The sequence below is a fragment of the Babylonia areolata genome, chromosome 13, assembly GCF_041734735.1.
Source record: "Babylonia areolata isolate BAREFJ2019XMU chromosome 13, ASM4173473v1, whole genome shotgun sequence".
Classification (NCBI taxonomy): Eukaryota; Metazoa; Mollusca; class Gastropoda; order Neogastropoda; family Buccinidae; genus Babylonia; species Babylonia areolata.
The window spans coordinates 8,820,220-8,833,666 of NC_134888.1; the positions used below are offsets into that span (position 1 = coordinate 8,820,220).

The following is a 13,447-nucleotide window of genomic DNA, read 5'->3' on the forward strand; positions in this document are numbered from 1 at the left end:
GTTCTACTCTGCTCAAACGTACACCCTCATCATGCCGAAAACGCAACATTATGCCTATGATGCAGCCTTCAAATTGAAGCTGATCGACCTAGCAGACGACAGTGCAAGCGACGAACCAGCAGCGACCTCCACCTTCATGTTCATGAAGTGAAAGCGAGGCTAAAGTCAGTGACAAGATGGTGGAGGAAGCTGTGCTGGATCTCTTCAACTCGGACACTGAAGATGAAGATTTTAGTGGATTCAGTGAGCAGGATGACGTTGAATAAATGTGGCTATCCCTAAATTTTGGATCTTATTTTCGTTGTGTTTTTTTTGTGTGTTTTTTTTTTGTTTTTTGGGTTGTTGTTTTTTGTGGCACTAGCAGTATTTTCGCTTGCTTTTCTTTGTGTTGTTCCCGCTTGTGTTTATTTCATAACCTACAGTATCGACAGCTTTTCTGTAGTATCAGTATGTGTTCCGGTACCGGAAATAAGTGCGGCATATAAACCGGTGCGGCTTATGTATGTATAAAGTTCAATTTTTTCCAAAATTTAGTGGGTGCGGCTTATATACCAGCGCGCTCAATAGACAGAACTTTAGGGTAGTCTTTAGTATTGCATGTTTGCACTTTGTGATATTGGATGAGAAAGAAAGAGAGGAAGGGAGAGGAAGGGAGGGGAAAGAAAGGAATGTGTGACTGTGCGTCTCTGTGTGTACATCTCTGTGTGTACATATGCTTGTTTGTTTGTGTATGCGTGCTTACATGCATGTGTGTATGGTGTGTGCGTGCTCATGTTTGTGGGAAGAAAGAATGTTTAGATTCAGAGGAAAAGTACGGAATGTGAACAAAATGATGGGGACAAAAAAAGATGTATGTGTGTCTGTGCTGATGTGTACATGCTTCATGTGTGTGCGTGCATGCATGTGCTTGTGTGCATGTGTGTGCGTGTGCTTGTGTGTGTGTGTGCGTGCGTGTGTGTGTGTGTGCGTGCGTGTGCTTGTGTGTGTGTGTGTGTGTGCACTGAAAGAGGACATGGGGTGATGTGATTAATTTTTACCTGATTGTTTAATTTCATCCACTTTTCTGTATGCCCTATAATTTTTTTTTCTGCAAAGAAAGTCCTAATATAAGGCACCAGAGTATTTCTGAACTTTCATGAAAAATTATAGAATATGGCACACCTGTTTAAGGAGTGTTCAAATCACAACCGAGTAAAACATGCTTTAACTTAAGAACAAGTTGATAAAAAAGAGAAAAAAGATCACCTTATAGTTAAAGAATCATAGCGTTGACTATAACTTTTGGAAGGAAATGTCATTTGTAACTTTTTTTTTTTTTTTGCACTGACAGAAATTTGTATGAAAATAACTGTTGTAATGTTCATTTTTTTCAGTTTTGGCGCTGACAGAACTTTGTATGGAAATAATAGTTGTAATGTAGAATTTGGCAGTTTGGCTTCAACAGAAATTTAAATGGAAATTACGGTTATAATATTTATTTTGGCAGTTGTGGCACTGACAGAAATTTCTGTGAAAATAACAGATGTGGCGTTGATTTGGGGCAGTTATGGCCCCGACAGAAATCTGTATGTAAGTAATAATTGTAATGTAGATTTTTGCAGTTGGGTCACCAACAGAAATTAATTGGATATAATGGTTGTAATTTAAAATTTGGCAGTTACGGCTCTGACAGAAATTTCTATGGAAATAATGGTTGTAACATTGATTTGGGCAGTTACACACTGACAGAAATTTGTTAAGTAGATTTGGGAAGTTTTGGCACCAAGAGAAATTTATAAGGATGGTTGTTATGTAAATTTGGGCAGTTACGGCACTGACAGAAATTTGTATGGAAACAATGGTTGTAGCGTTTAATGAGCAGTAGAGTTTGGTTTCCTTTGACTTGTCACTCCTTGCATCTGATTTGTTGTGTGTGTGTGTGTGTTTCTGTTTTGGTTGACCAGGTGAAGGTTGGAAAGAAGGAGTACACCATCACTGGTGACCTGTCATTCTCTTCACCCCTCATGGATCTGTCTGTCAACGGCCAGAGACAGCTCATACAGGTGGGATAGCCAGATGCGCTGCCTGGATGGTCGTTATGTCAGCTCACATTATACTGCCAGTTAGCTCCCCTGTCTTTCTCCACCGATGATCCATTTGCATCGGAAAGAAATAAAATCGCCCAAAGAACAACTGTTTGAATTTATGAACAGAAAACTTGCAGACTGATCAGAAACATAACAAGTTAGTTGGGGATCAAATGTAAAACTTCCCGCCTTCTTATGCTGTCATACAGTGAGATGATGAAAGTCATTTTTTGCTTGAAATTTGCACACACTGATGACTTCTAAAGGAATCCAGGAAACCACAAAGAGTTTGAAACAGATTAAATTCAGAACATTATATATCCACAATTAGGCCCCTTTGTCTAATTCTGTTGTCTGCCTTGTGACTGAGACGAAACTGGGTCAGACGCCATTGTTGACACGCACTGTTCATGTGAACCAGTCACTGCGAAAATAACTCTACTTCTCGCAAGCACAGCAACATACTTGGCATTTGTTGGTTGCAATGGAAAGTGGAAAGGTCAGTTAAGATATACAGCTTATAACATAATTATGCAAATGAAGTGCCACTCCAATTATTCAAAACTAACTAATGCCCCCACCAGGCTCCTTTGTCTGAAACGGATGTAGGGCTTCGATCGGGGCCCTTCGTCCAGAGTGAGTTAACCTCTGCTGTACATCACCTCAAGACATACACGCCACATATATCGCGTTAAAATTTCACCCTTGGTTTTCGCAGAAGAATCTGAAGCGGTATTCCTCCCCTGCTTGTTGTGGGTGCAGAATCACATAGGGTTGTGAAGCGGTGCATTCCCTTGGTCGTGCATTGAGGATGTTGAATTTCTCCTCACAGTTTTCTGCAAGAGAACTCTCTCTCTCTTTCTCCTCCCTTACCTCTGTGAAGAGTCACCAGGGCGCTGCAGTGAAGAACTGTTCCTCCAGGTGTGTCGGTTGTGTGTCAAAGCCTGGGTCTCTGCATTGAGGAGGCATCTTTGTCATTCCGCACATGCATCACGTGGGAGCTGTTTGGTTTCCCTGTTGAGAGTTAGCCGGGCGTTTTGTGGTTTTTGTAAGTTATTTGTGTACACTTTGGTTGATGCAGAGAGGAGAGAAAAAAGAAGACCGAAACAAACAACAGCATTTAACTTTCTTTCAACATGTTTGGAATACTGATGCCTTTTAGCAAGTTGTTGAAGAAGTTATACAGTACTTTTTTCTGCACCAGACCATGCTTGCAGTTTGTTTTAGTTAAGAGTAGTGTTATTTGCTATATTTAGTGTGTATATGACCTAAGGTGCATGTATTTTTTGTGTTCACATCCTTCAGCCAAGACGTTTTGGAGTAAACTGAATACTTATCAGATCAACTGGGATGAGAAGATAAGGTTAAGCAGTGTAGCGCTGAGTGGATGAGAAAGATGGACTGACAGTGGGTTTTTTTTCTGAACTTTACAGTTGGTGGAGAGGGGCTATGGAGCTCACTACAAACTGCGAATGTTTGGGACCGTGGTAAGTGATGTACCGTGGTAAGTGAGTGGGTGTGTGATGTACAGACTGTGGTAAGTGATGTACCGTGGTAAGTGAATGGGTGTGTAATCTACAGACTGTGGTAATTGATGTACCATGGTAAATGAGTGAGTGTGTAATCTACAGACTGTGGTAAGTGATGTACTGTGGTGAGTGAGTGGGTGTGTGATGTACAGACTGTGGTAAGTGATGTACCGTGGTAAGTGAGTGGGTGTGTGATGTACGGATTGTGGTAAGTGATGTACCGTGGTAAGTGAGTGGCTGTGTGATGTACGGACTGTGGTAAGTGATGTACCGTGGTAAGTGAGTGGCTGTGTGATGTACAGACTGTGGTAAGTGATGTACAGTGGTAAGTGAATGGCTGTGTGATGTACAGACTGTGGCAGCAGCAGGAACAGAAGTTTGGCCAAACATACACTGAAAAATATCCGTGCATCGTGCCCTTCATTTTGGGGAACTTTTGGCTCAGAGTCCGAGTGTTCCTACCAAACTTAAAATGTTCCTTCCAAATTTTCTGATTATTCCCTCAAACACCTGACAGGGGTTGGCATCTGTGTGTGTGTCATGTTCAGCTGTTCCTCATGCCTCCTTCCTTTACCTCTGTACTGTGTGATCAGGAGTCTCACCGTCTTGGGAAGCAGGGGTCTGGAGGATTAGCAGTCTGGGGAATAAGGGTCAGAGAAAAGCGCTGTGGCCTGTGGCATTAGGGATCCAGGGGACCTGAGGGATTAAGGGTCTGGGGGTCTTGAGTGTTCCTTAACAATGTCTGTTCCCACAGAGATTCCAGCCTGGTTGGCACCTCTGGCCTTGAAGGAATTTAGTTGCAGATAATGTACCCATTCATTTTGCAGTGCAATTCTTACAGGTAATCCTGTGGGATATAATTGCATTGAGCATACCGGTTTTTTTGTTGTTTTTTTCCTTTTTATTTACAGTTCTTTCTGATAATTTTAGGGGATTAGTTAAACTCATTGAACCTTTTACAATGTACCCTTGGTTTTACGGTTCTTAGTGATAATCTTAGAGGATTTAATTGCATCTGTTTAAGCATTCTTTTCCAGTTCTTGCTGATGTGCATGCTGTCGCAGTGGAGAAGTTTCAGAATGTTCCCCTTCACTTCACCAATAAAACATTCTGTGCAGTTCTAGCTCCACAACAGGCAGTTATTGTCATCAGTTTGGGGCATACTGTCATGTAAATGCTGAACCAGAACAGGCACTGCTGAACACAGAGATGCCAACCCCTGCCATGTGTTTGTAGGAACAATCAGGAAATTTGGTTGGAACATTCTTAATTTGGTAGGAACATGCAGACTCCGAGCCACATCAGCAAACGTATATTTTATCTATAAGGCATGCAGTAACTTGGGCCTACCTGCAGCACGGTGTAACTTTGACCAAGTTGCAGCTTGATTTAGCCACCTTCTCTCTTGTTTGGGCAAACGATTAAGCCAGTTGGACCACTCAATGCTGTTTAATGTAAACTCCAACACAATTAGTTGGGCATCATTATGGTGAGACCAAGGTTAGTAGTGACTGCCCTGGCCTTGTGATCCACAGGTCTGGAGCGTCTGGGTAATGTTACGACAGGAAAGCATGTACCCATGTTATTTTGTCGAAAATGAACTCGTTGGAACAATTTTTACATTGGTGTAATGTTGGAACTGCGATCTAGCGTAACAAAATATGGCGAAATTGTACCGGTGGTATTTCTGTGAACACCACTGAAGTGACTCAGCAGCTTTACAGGGCCTTTTCTGGTGTGTGGCCTCCTGGCAATCTGACATTGATAGTTCCCTGTGCATAGCCAGCACTGACAGTGTGGCAGACGAACCCAGAGGTGACTGTGTGTGAGGGTACTCAGAATGAGCAGTGTGGGAGTGCATGCTGCTGAAACAGTGCAGATAATGGGGCAGCAAAAAAAAAAAAAAAGGTAAATGAAATAGAATTTTTTTTAAATCCTTAGGTGTAATTAAGAATGAAGGACACGGAGTGAGTGGCATGTGAGTAATGCCACTGAAATGGTGTAGAGGGAAAAACAGGTAAATAGATAGATGGGCGTCACTGTGTTGGGACAAATCCATATATGCTACACCACATCTGCATGGCAGATGCCCAACAGCAGCATGACCCATCGTGCTTGTCAGGCCTTGAGTGCATGTATTAATCTGTGTACCGATCAGAGTGGATTTCTTCTACAGAATTTTCCCAGAGTACAACACTCTTGTTGCCATGGGTTCTTTTTCAGTGCACCAAGTTTTTCGTCTCATGCGAATGACGAGATGCTCAGTTCGATCTTTCCAGTCAAAAGGTCTGCAGGTGATGGACACATCAACATGTTGTTTCAGTTCTCTCTGCAGGTAATGACATGTCAGCATGTTGTTTCAGTTCTCTCTGCGGGTGATGGACACGTTTGTGGCCCAGATGAAGCAGTACATGCCGGAGAAGAAGGAGGTGGATCTGAGCTCCGTCATCCTAGCGCCCATGCCTGGCATGCTCAAGTCTGTGTCTGCAGTGGAGGGAAGCAAGGTGGGTGCACAGTGCCCCAGGGCACCGGGCTGCTGTGTGTGTGTGTGTGTGTGTATGGAACCTTCGTTTGGTGAGTTGGGTGGGTGGGGGCCTGTGGTTTTATCTCCTTGCATGCCGCCTCTGGGTGGTATTTGACTCACTTCTATAAACAAAGTGAACCTGTGTAATAACATGGTGTTTTGCTTGTCTGTGTGGTGTGTGTGAAAAATTTAAGTCATGTGCTGAAATATTACTGAAGCAACTGCAAAATGCTTTTTTGGAACATTTTATGTTCCAAGTATGTAAGTGTAATTGACTGAATAATTATTTCTGTGCTGTTAGTGAGAGAGAGCGAGCATGTAGTGGTATATGTAATAGGGCTTTTTTGTGAATGTTTACATTTATGTTGTACACTGTGCGTGTGTGTGTGTGTGCGTGTGTGCTGCAGGTGGCAGAAGGGCAGGAGGTGTGTGTTCTGGAAGCCATGAAGATGCAGAACAGTCTGACAGCCTCCATAGTCTCTAAGGTAACGGTGATCAGCACTGATGCTTGATTACTCTGCATGTCTGTTGATTCAGGTGTTTGGGGGTGTTGGGTATTTTTGGTGGGGTAGGGTGGGGGGTGTCTTTTGCTGCCTCCTCTTCTGCACAATTTCAGAGGCATGACGCCAGTGTTCATACACAACCACACACAGGATCATGTGTCACAGTGTCAGTGCCGTCAGTCCACAGGGAACTATTGATGTCAGGAGGCCACACACCAGAGGACACCCTGCACTGCTGCTGAACCACTTTGTGTTCAGTTGTGCCTGTTTTGATTTAGCTTTTGTGGCGCACCACCTACAGAGTCACCACAATGACCGCTTGGTCATGGAGCCTGACTGAGTGAGCAAGCATCCCCTCCACATTGGAGACCACCATGATATCCCTCCAATGGCAGCCACACCATTATCTGCAAAACTTGACAGCATGGAAGTGGAGGGGGATGAAAGATGAGGTCACCAGGAGAGGATGGCATTAAAGGCTACACAGTCTGTGACAGTGTTTTCTGTATTGATGATGAATGAGGATGATGATAAAAACTAACATAGATTATCAATAAATAATGAGCCCAGGAGAACCGAAAGATTAATAGATAGTAAAGAGTGGTAACTGTCTCCATTCACAAGGTACACAACTTAAAAGTCGATGCTGCTTATACTACCGATTCATCTAGCACACTGATAAATAAAAAGTACACTGGAACAAACCCAGACACTTCCTCAAAAAAGGAAGCGCTGGGCTTGTCCTTACACCGATCATTAACATGGATATCAACCAGTCATTTATTTTTGTGTTAGATAATGAGGAAACTTCTGTGGGTTTTTTTTGTTTGTTTGTCTTGGGGTGTTTTTTTGGGGGGGGGGGGGGGGGGGGTGTTGGAAGGTGTTTTTTTTGTTTTTTGTTCTTTTTCAATGTCTTATATGAAATAGACATTAGAATCACATTGAACACCATAATTATCAGTGAATTGGTCTCATGTCATTCATATTTTTCCTCTTTTTTTTTCTTTCCTTTTTCCAGGTGAAGAAGGTGAACTTCAAAGCCGGGGACACGGTGAACGAAGGGGACGTGATTGTGGAGTTTGAATAAACTGTGAAGAGAGGGACCCCCCCTTTTTCAGCTAGAGGGGTGGAGGGAAAACATTGTCTGAGGTAGCTGTGTGTGATCATGAAGTGCCATGAATTGTGCATGGTAGTTCTCCATGCTGTGGAGCATCACAGGTACGGTGGTTGTTTTTTTTGTGTCAAAAGATCGCTCCTGGTTGTTAAAATGGAGAGAACGGCTTTTTCATTTCAGAGTTCTGTCATAACCATAACCACCACAGATTATTAAACTTTGAAGATTTCACTTGCAAAAACATCCCTATTGTATAGTTTAAAAGCACAAGTGAAAAACAGACTGAAAGAAAGATAAACAGATAGCAAGAGACAAAAAGAAAGTTTTGCAAAATACAGTATGTTGCTTTGTAAGTTTCTCTTTCATTACAAGATGTTCACATGCAAAAGTGAATTCAGTCCATGTACGATAGTTGTCAAATATATATCTTGGTTTGTGATGGTTGTCATATACATGTCTTGCTTTGCGGTAGTTTTCCAATGTATTTCATCGTTTGGATGTCCTGTGAGGGGAAATTTTCCTGTTATCAAATATAAAACATTCATTGTTTTGAAAGTTTGGGGGATACTTGTTTTTTGTCCCTGTGTGAAATTCGGAAGACAGCAAATTTAACAGTTGTATCTTAAGGAGAAAACTTTCACTGCCTCACAGTGTCCTTTTGAGTATCACCAGTCTCAAAACTTTGACTTGATACCAAGTTGCATCCATTCACGCATACAGCATTATTTTTGTCTGGACCACAAAACTGTTGCTCAGTATATCATAATTGCTCAGAGATTTGTTGCCAGTTTGTGAAGTGCATACACTGTTGATAGCTCTTTCACAACCACTTTGTGATAGCTTTGCAAAACCATTTTGTGATACCTTTACCACAACCGCTTTGTGGAGGGCATACACTCTATACAGCTTTTCCAGTGAAGCCTTTCAAATTTTACCTGCCTCTTATGTCTCGGCCAGTGGATTTGAAAAGCTGCCCTTTTTTTTCTTCAGTTATTTTATATTGCTGTAGCAAAAATCTAAACATAATCATGTTTTATAAATAAAAAAAATAAATTAAAAAATAACACAGCTCATGCATTTAAGCCAGGGAAAAAGCAAAACATTCAGCTTACAAAATGCTAATAAAATGGAAATGGTTTGTAGAAATGGTTTCGAAAAACAAAACGTTAGTTTTGAGAAAGGGTTTCTTTGAATAAAAATAAAATCATGAATAAATCACACAGCGATGGATAAGAAATGATAGTGTTCTCAGTGTCAGTCCAATACATTTTTTAGTGGAAGGACCTTGACAGATTGCAAAGGAAGGAAGGAAGAGCCTTGATATGAGAGACTGCACAGTGTGACTGACAGTTCAGACAGATCCACACACCTGATGTACGTTTGCTTTGATCATGTTTTGCTGGCACCATCAAGCGGTTAGCCCTGATCCTTTCTCCACGATCTGTTCCAACATTTTGCTGTCGTCAGTTATTGGAATCTCTTCCATCAGTTTCCCCTCCGTGGCAGTAATAATGTGAACATCTCCACATTCATTGTCTCTGGGCTGTTAAAATTCTGTGTACCAAGACTTGTCTCTAAGCTGCTCATGTATAAAGGGCACAGTCTGACTTGTGAACAAATTCAGAAGAATCAGAGAAGTATGTGCACTCGTGTAGTAGTCTCAGCCGTGGTCAGATTACTACCAGCCTGCTGAGACTTAGAAGTAACTTCGGAAGTAGGCTGACAAAAAAACTAATGATGATGTGAACTTTCAGTGGTAACATTTGCAACAACATAAATCACATTCATTGTTATCACATGAGATGGCTGATAAATCTGAAGTTGCAGAGTCCGATTTAAAAAAGTTAACAAGCCTCTTCCAGTATGATGCCAGTCAAGGTGAAGGTCGCAGCAATACCTTCCAGTTCCACCATTGTCAACTGCTTTATTGTCTGACTTTGCATCAGTGACGTATGCATTTTTAAACTGTCACAGCAGTGTTAGCAGAACTGCATTACCAATCACCTGTTTAAACGCAATATGTAGGATGCCTGCTTTGTTTTCAGCGTTGTGGCGACTAGTCCCGAGTACCTCTGCTCGATAATGCACAGAAGAATCAACTGTAGGCTCTTCAGGACTGACTGCAAGAGCAGCGCAGGTTTTGTTTGTTTCTGTTCCGACCTCTGAAAGCTTTTCAGCCTGTTTCATAATTAGAAGAAATCATTCCATTTTTCCCCTTCATCTATTTGTCTGTTTTAGCTTGTTCTATTTTGTGTTAAATGTTAGAAAATGCCCACTTTATTCTGTCACTAATTCTATCCACAAAAAAGGCGCATTCATGCAGAAGGTACAGGGGTCAAGATCAAGTTTAAAATATTGCGTTATATTCCAATCGTTCAGGTATATTCCAAACATTATGGTACTTGACTGGGATCTTCAGGTCCATGAACAAAGTATGCTGCAAGGTGTCTCTCTGTTCGACTACAGCTTTTCTCAGCATTGCCTGTGTATAAGACGAGATGCCCATGAAAATATGGTAATGGTTTTACGCTTTTGGTTTGTGCGCTCCCAAGTCTGCTTGCTTGGTCTCGTCCCCGAGACATCAGGTCCAGTGGGAAGGATTTGCTCAATACATTTTGTCTGTTGTCAGATGCCCATCCCTTGCCTTTCAACATCGATGTCTGTTATTGTCTGTGTGGTTTTTAGTTAGACTGGAAACACGGATAGTTCTGAAAAACGGCAGTGGTGTGTGTGTGTGGGGGGGGGGGTTTAGCCAGGAAAACTGGAAACGTGCAGTTCTGACAAACAGCAGTGGGTGCATGCCCATAGACCCAGCCTCCTTTGACGAGTCATTTGTGGAAAATCTGTATGGATGATTTGGTGTTTGTTGCTTGTTCTGTGCTTGTTATTGTATTTTGTTTTTGTTTTTTTAATGTGCCTCATTAATTTAGGTTATCAGTGGTCATTCAGTGATTTGTTTCTGAACTAACTTTTCAAAACAGAACAAAAAAGGTGAAGGTGTTGCTTCATTTAAAAAGCCTTTTTGGTGTCAAAAACTTACCATGTCAAACTGATGCGAACTAGGCCTATTGGTTTGCTCTGCTTGGCCAAATTTTTGCGCAGCTAACAGTGAAGAGACGACTCGTCTTGCCCAGTCCGCTCTTAGCCAATCAAACACCTCTAAAAGCTACAAGCGCTTCTCCTTTTTTCTCTTTCATTTTTAAGTATAAACATGTTACATGATTGTCAGTTTCCTTTTGCCTCTGTAGAGTTTAATTTAGATTAGACACCATAAACAGTCATTACGATTCTTATTGATTATGTTAAACAGAGAAATTGGTGTGTCATTGTTTAAAGCAGAAACCAAATATTGACTCAGAAGATCTGGGATGTTGAATGCTGAACATGCTTATTTTTCACTGTGCTTATGGTTGAGGTTCAGCGTATTATACTTACCTTTGAGATGTGTAAAAGAATAAGATACTACCATTAATGATAGAGATTTTTTTTCAATCTGTTTATAAGACAGGTATGCAAAGAAAGATACATTATTAAAAAAAAAAAGATGTTTTACATGAATAAGCGTAACAAACATACATGGGTTTTAACTGCTGTTACTTCCGTGCACAAACATACAAGCAGGCGACTACTTAACAGTATTTTCAGGGATTAAATCGGGACCTGTTGGAAGGAGGAGAACTTTGGCCACCTTTCTGCTTGTTGACATTTCTGTTGTTCAAGCCATTAATAAAATCAGATCACACAGAAACGGCTTATCTGTGACTGAAAATGCTATCTGTTCGGCAGACCCTGTCTTCTGGTAACCAGTTCCCCAATTTCAGTCAGTGTTTGTCCTTTTTGAATTCACCAGTTTTCTCTGGACAGAGATTCATGGCAGCTTTGAAATTGGAAGAATGAAACTTGCATAGCGTTTGAACTTGCATAGTTTTGAGAGGGTAATATTACAAGTGCTGCTGCTTTTTGGAGAAGGAAAGAGTTGGTCAGTTTTTTTAGTAATTGTGATAAACAAGGTCAATAGATGACTCATATTTACTATTTTGATGCCTGCCTTAAAGCAACAACAGAGTATCCTGAGCAGCCATTCTGTTATGTTCTAAGATAAATCTACTTTGAAAAGTTTGAGAACTTGTACTGATTAAAATTCTAAATTAAAACATGCACTTGTTTTTCAGCAAGATTCTATTTAATGTAAAGTATGGTACGACAGATAACGACTGTCATAAACTAAGTGGGAGTTAATTAAAATGCTTAGAATCAGTTGTCCTTCACACATGACCTTGGCCATAATCAGTTGTGTTAGATATCAGGTTCATATCAGTTTTATTAGCCAAACAGGGAGTATACACAGCAACTCTCCTTGTACTATAATGCAAAATGAATATAACTCTGCGTCTTGAACTGTTGAAGTGACCTATTTGAATACTCTGCATGTTGAGTTTAATCTCTGTATGTTCTGTTGAAGATTAAACTGGACTGAAAAGGTGATTTTGTGTGTGTGTTTATAAGTCAGCAGAAGGGTTGCGTTTCATATTAGTTTTTGCACATCGAGAACTGGTCTCTGACTCCATGACTGGTGAGAATATGAAGTAAAATAGAGTGCAAAAAAAAAAAGTGATAAAACAGCAAGACTGTTGAGGTAAAGAAAGGCAGAACTGGGGTCAATGACACAGAAACAGTTGTGCTTTATGATGTACGCTGTGACTGTTGAGGTAAAGAAAGGCAGACCTGGGGTCAATGACGCAGAAACAGTTGTGCTTTATGATGTACGCTGTGCCTGTTGAGGTAAAGAAAGGCAGACCTGGGGTCAATGACACAGAAACAGTTGTGCTTTATGATGTACGCTGTGCCTGTTGAGGTAAAGAAAGGCAGACCTGGGGTCAATGACACAGAAACAGTTGTGCTTTATGATGTACGCTGTGCCTGTTGAGGTAAAGAAAGGCAGACCTGGGGTCAATGACACAGAAACAGTTGTGCTTTATGATGTACGCTGTGCCTGTTGAGGTAAAGAAAGGCAGACCTGGGGTCAATGACACAGAAACAGTTGTGCTTTATGATGTACGCTGTGCCTGTTGAGGTAAAGAAAGGCAGACCTGGGGTCAATGACACAGAAACAGTTGTGCTTTATGATGTACGCTGTGCCTGTTGAGGTAAAGAAAGGCAGACCTGGGGTCAATGACACAGAAACAGTTGTGCTTTATGATGTACGCTGTGCCTGTTGAGGTAAAGAAAGGCAGACCTGGGGTCAATGACACAGAAACAGTTGTGCTTTATGATGTACGCTGTGCCTGTTGAGGTAAAGAAAGGCAGACCTGGGGTCAATGACACAGAAACAGTTGTGCTTTATGATGTACGCTGTGCCTGTTGAGGTAAAGAAAGGCAGACCTGGGGTCAATGACACAGAAACAGTTGTGCTTTATGATGTACGCTGTGCCTGTTGAGGTAAAGAAAGGCAGACCTGGGGTCAATGACACAGAAACAGTTGTGCTTTATGATGTACGCTGTGCCTGTTGAGGTAAAGAAAGGCAGACCTGGGGTCAATGACACAGAAACAGTTGTGCTTTATGATGTACGCTGTGACTGTTGAGGTAAAGAAAGGCAGACCTGGGGTCAATGACACAGAAACAGTTGTGCTTTATGATGCACGCTGTGTGAAAACCGCACTGTCAGTGGGTGGACATCAACTTTTTCAGAGCGCTGGTCTTCTCATGATT

At 41.5% G+C, this 13,447-nt stretch overlaps 1 protein-coding gene across 1 annotated transcript in view; it reads left to right on the forward strand.

Annotated features, from left to right (window-relative positions):
- LOC143289036 (propionyl-CoA carboxylase alpha chain, mitochondrial-like) overlaps positions 1 to 12,221 on the forward strand; it is a 47,524-nt gene extending 35,303 nt beyond the window's left edge. The window contains exons 20-24 of the mRNA XM_076597822.1: positions 1,944 to 2,042; positions 3,500 to 3,553; positions 5,959 to 6,099; positions 6,527 to 6,604; positions 7,641 to 12,221. Coding sequence (XP_076453937.1) covers positions 1,944 to 2,042; positions 3,500 to 3,553; positions 5,959 to 6,099; positions 6,527 to 6,604; positions 7,641 to 7,709 — 441 coding nt within the window. The 3' untranslated portion in view covers positions 7,710 to 12,221. The remainder of the gene's footprint in view (positions 1 to 1,943; positions 2,043 to 3,499; positions 3,554 to 5,958; positions 6,100 to 6,526; positions 6,605 to 7,640) is intronic.
- Positions 12,222 to 13,447: the final 1,226 nt, after the last annotated feature.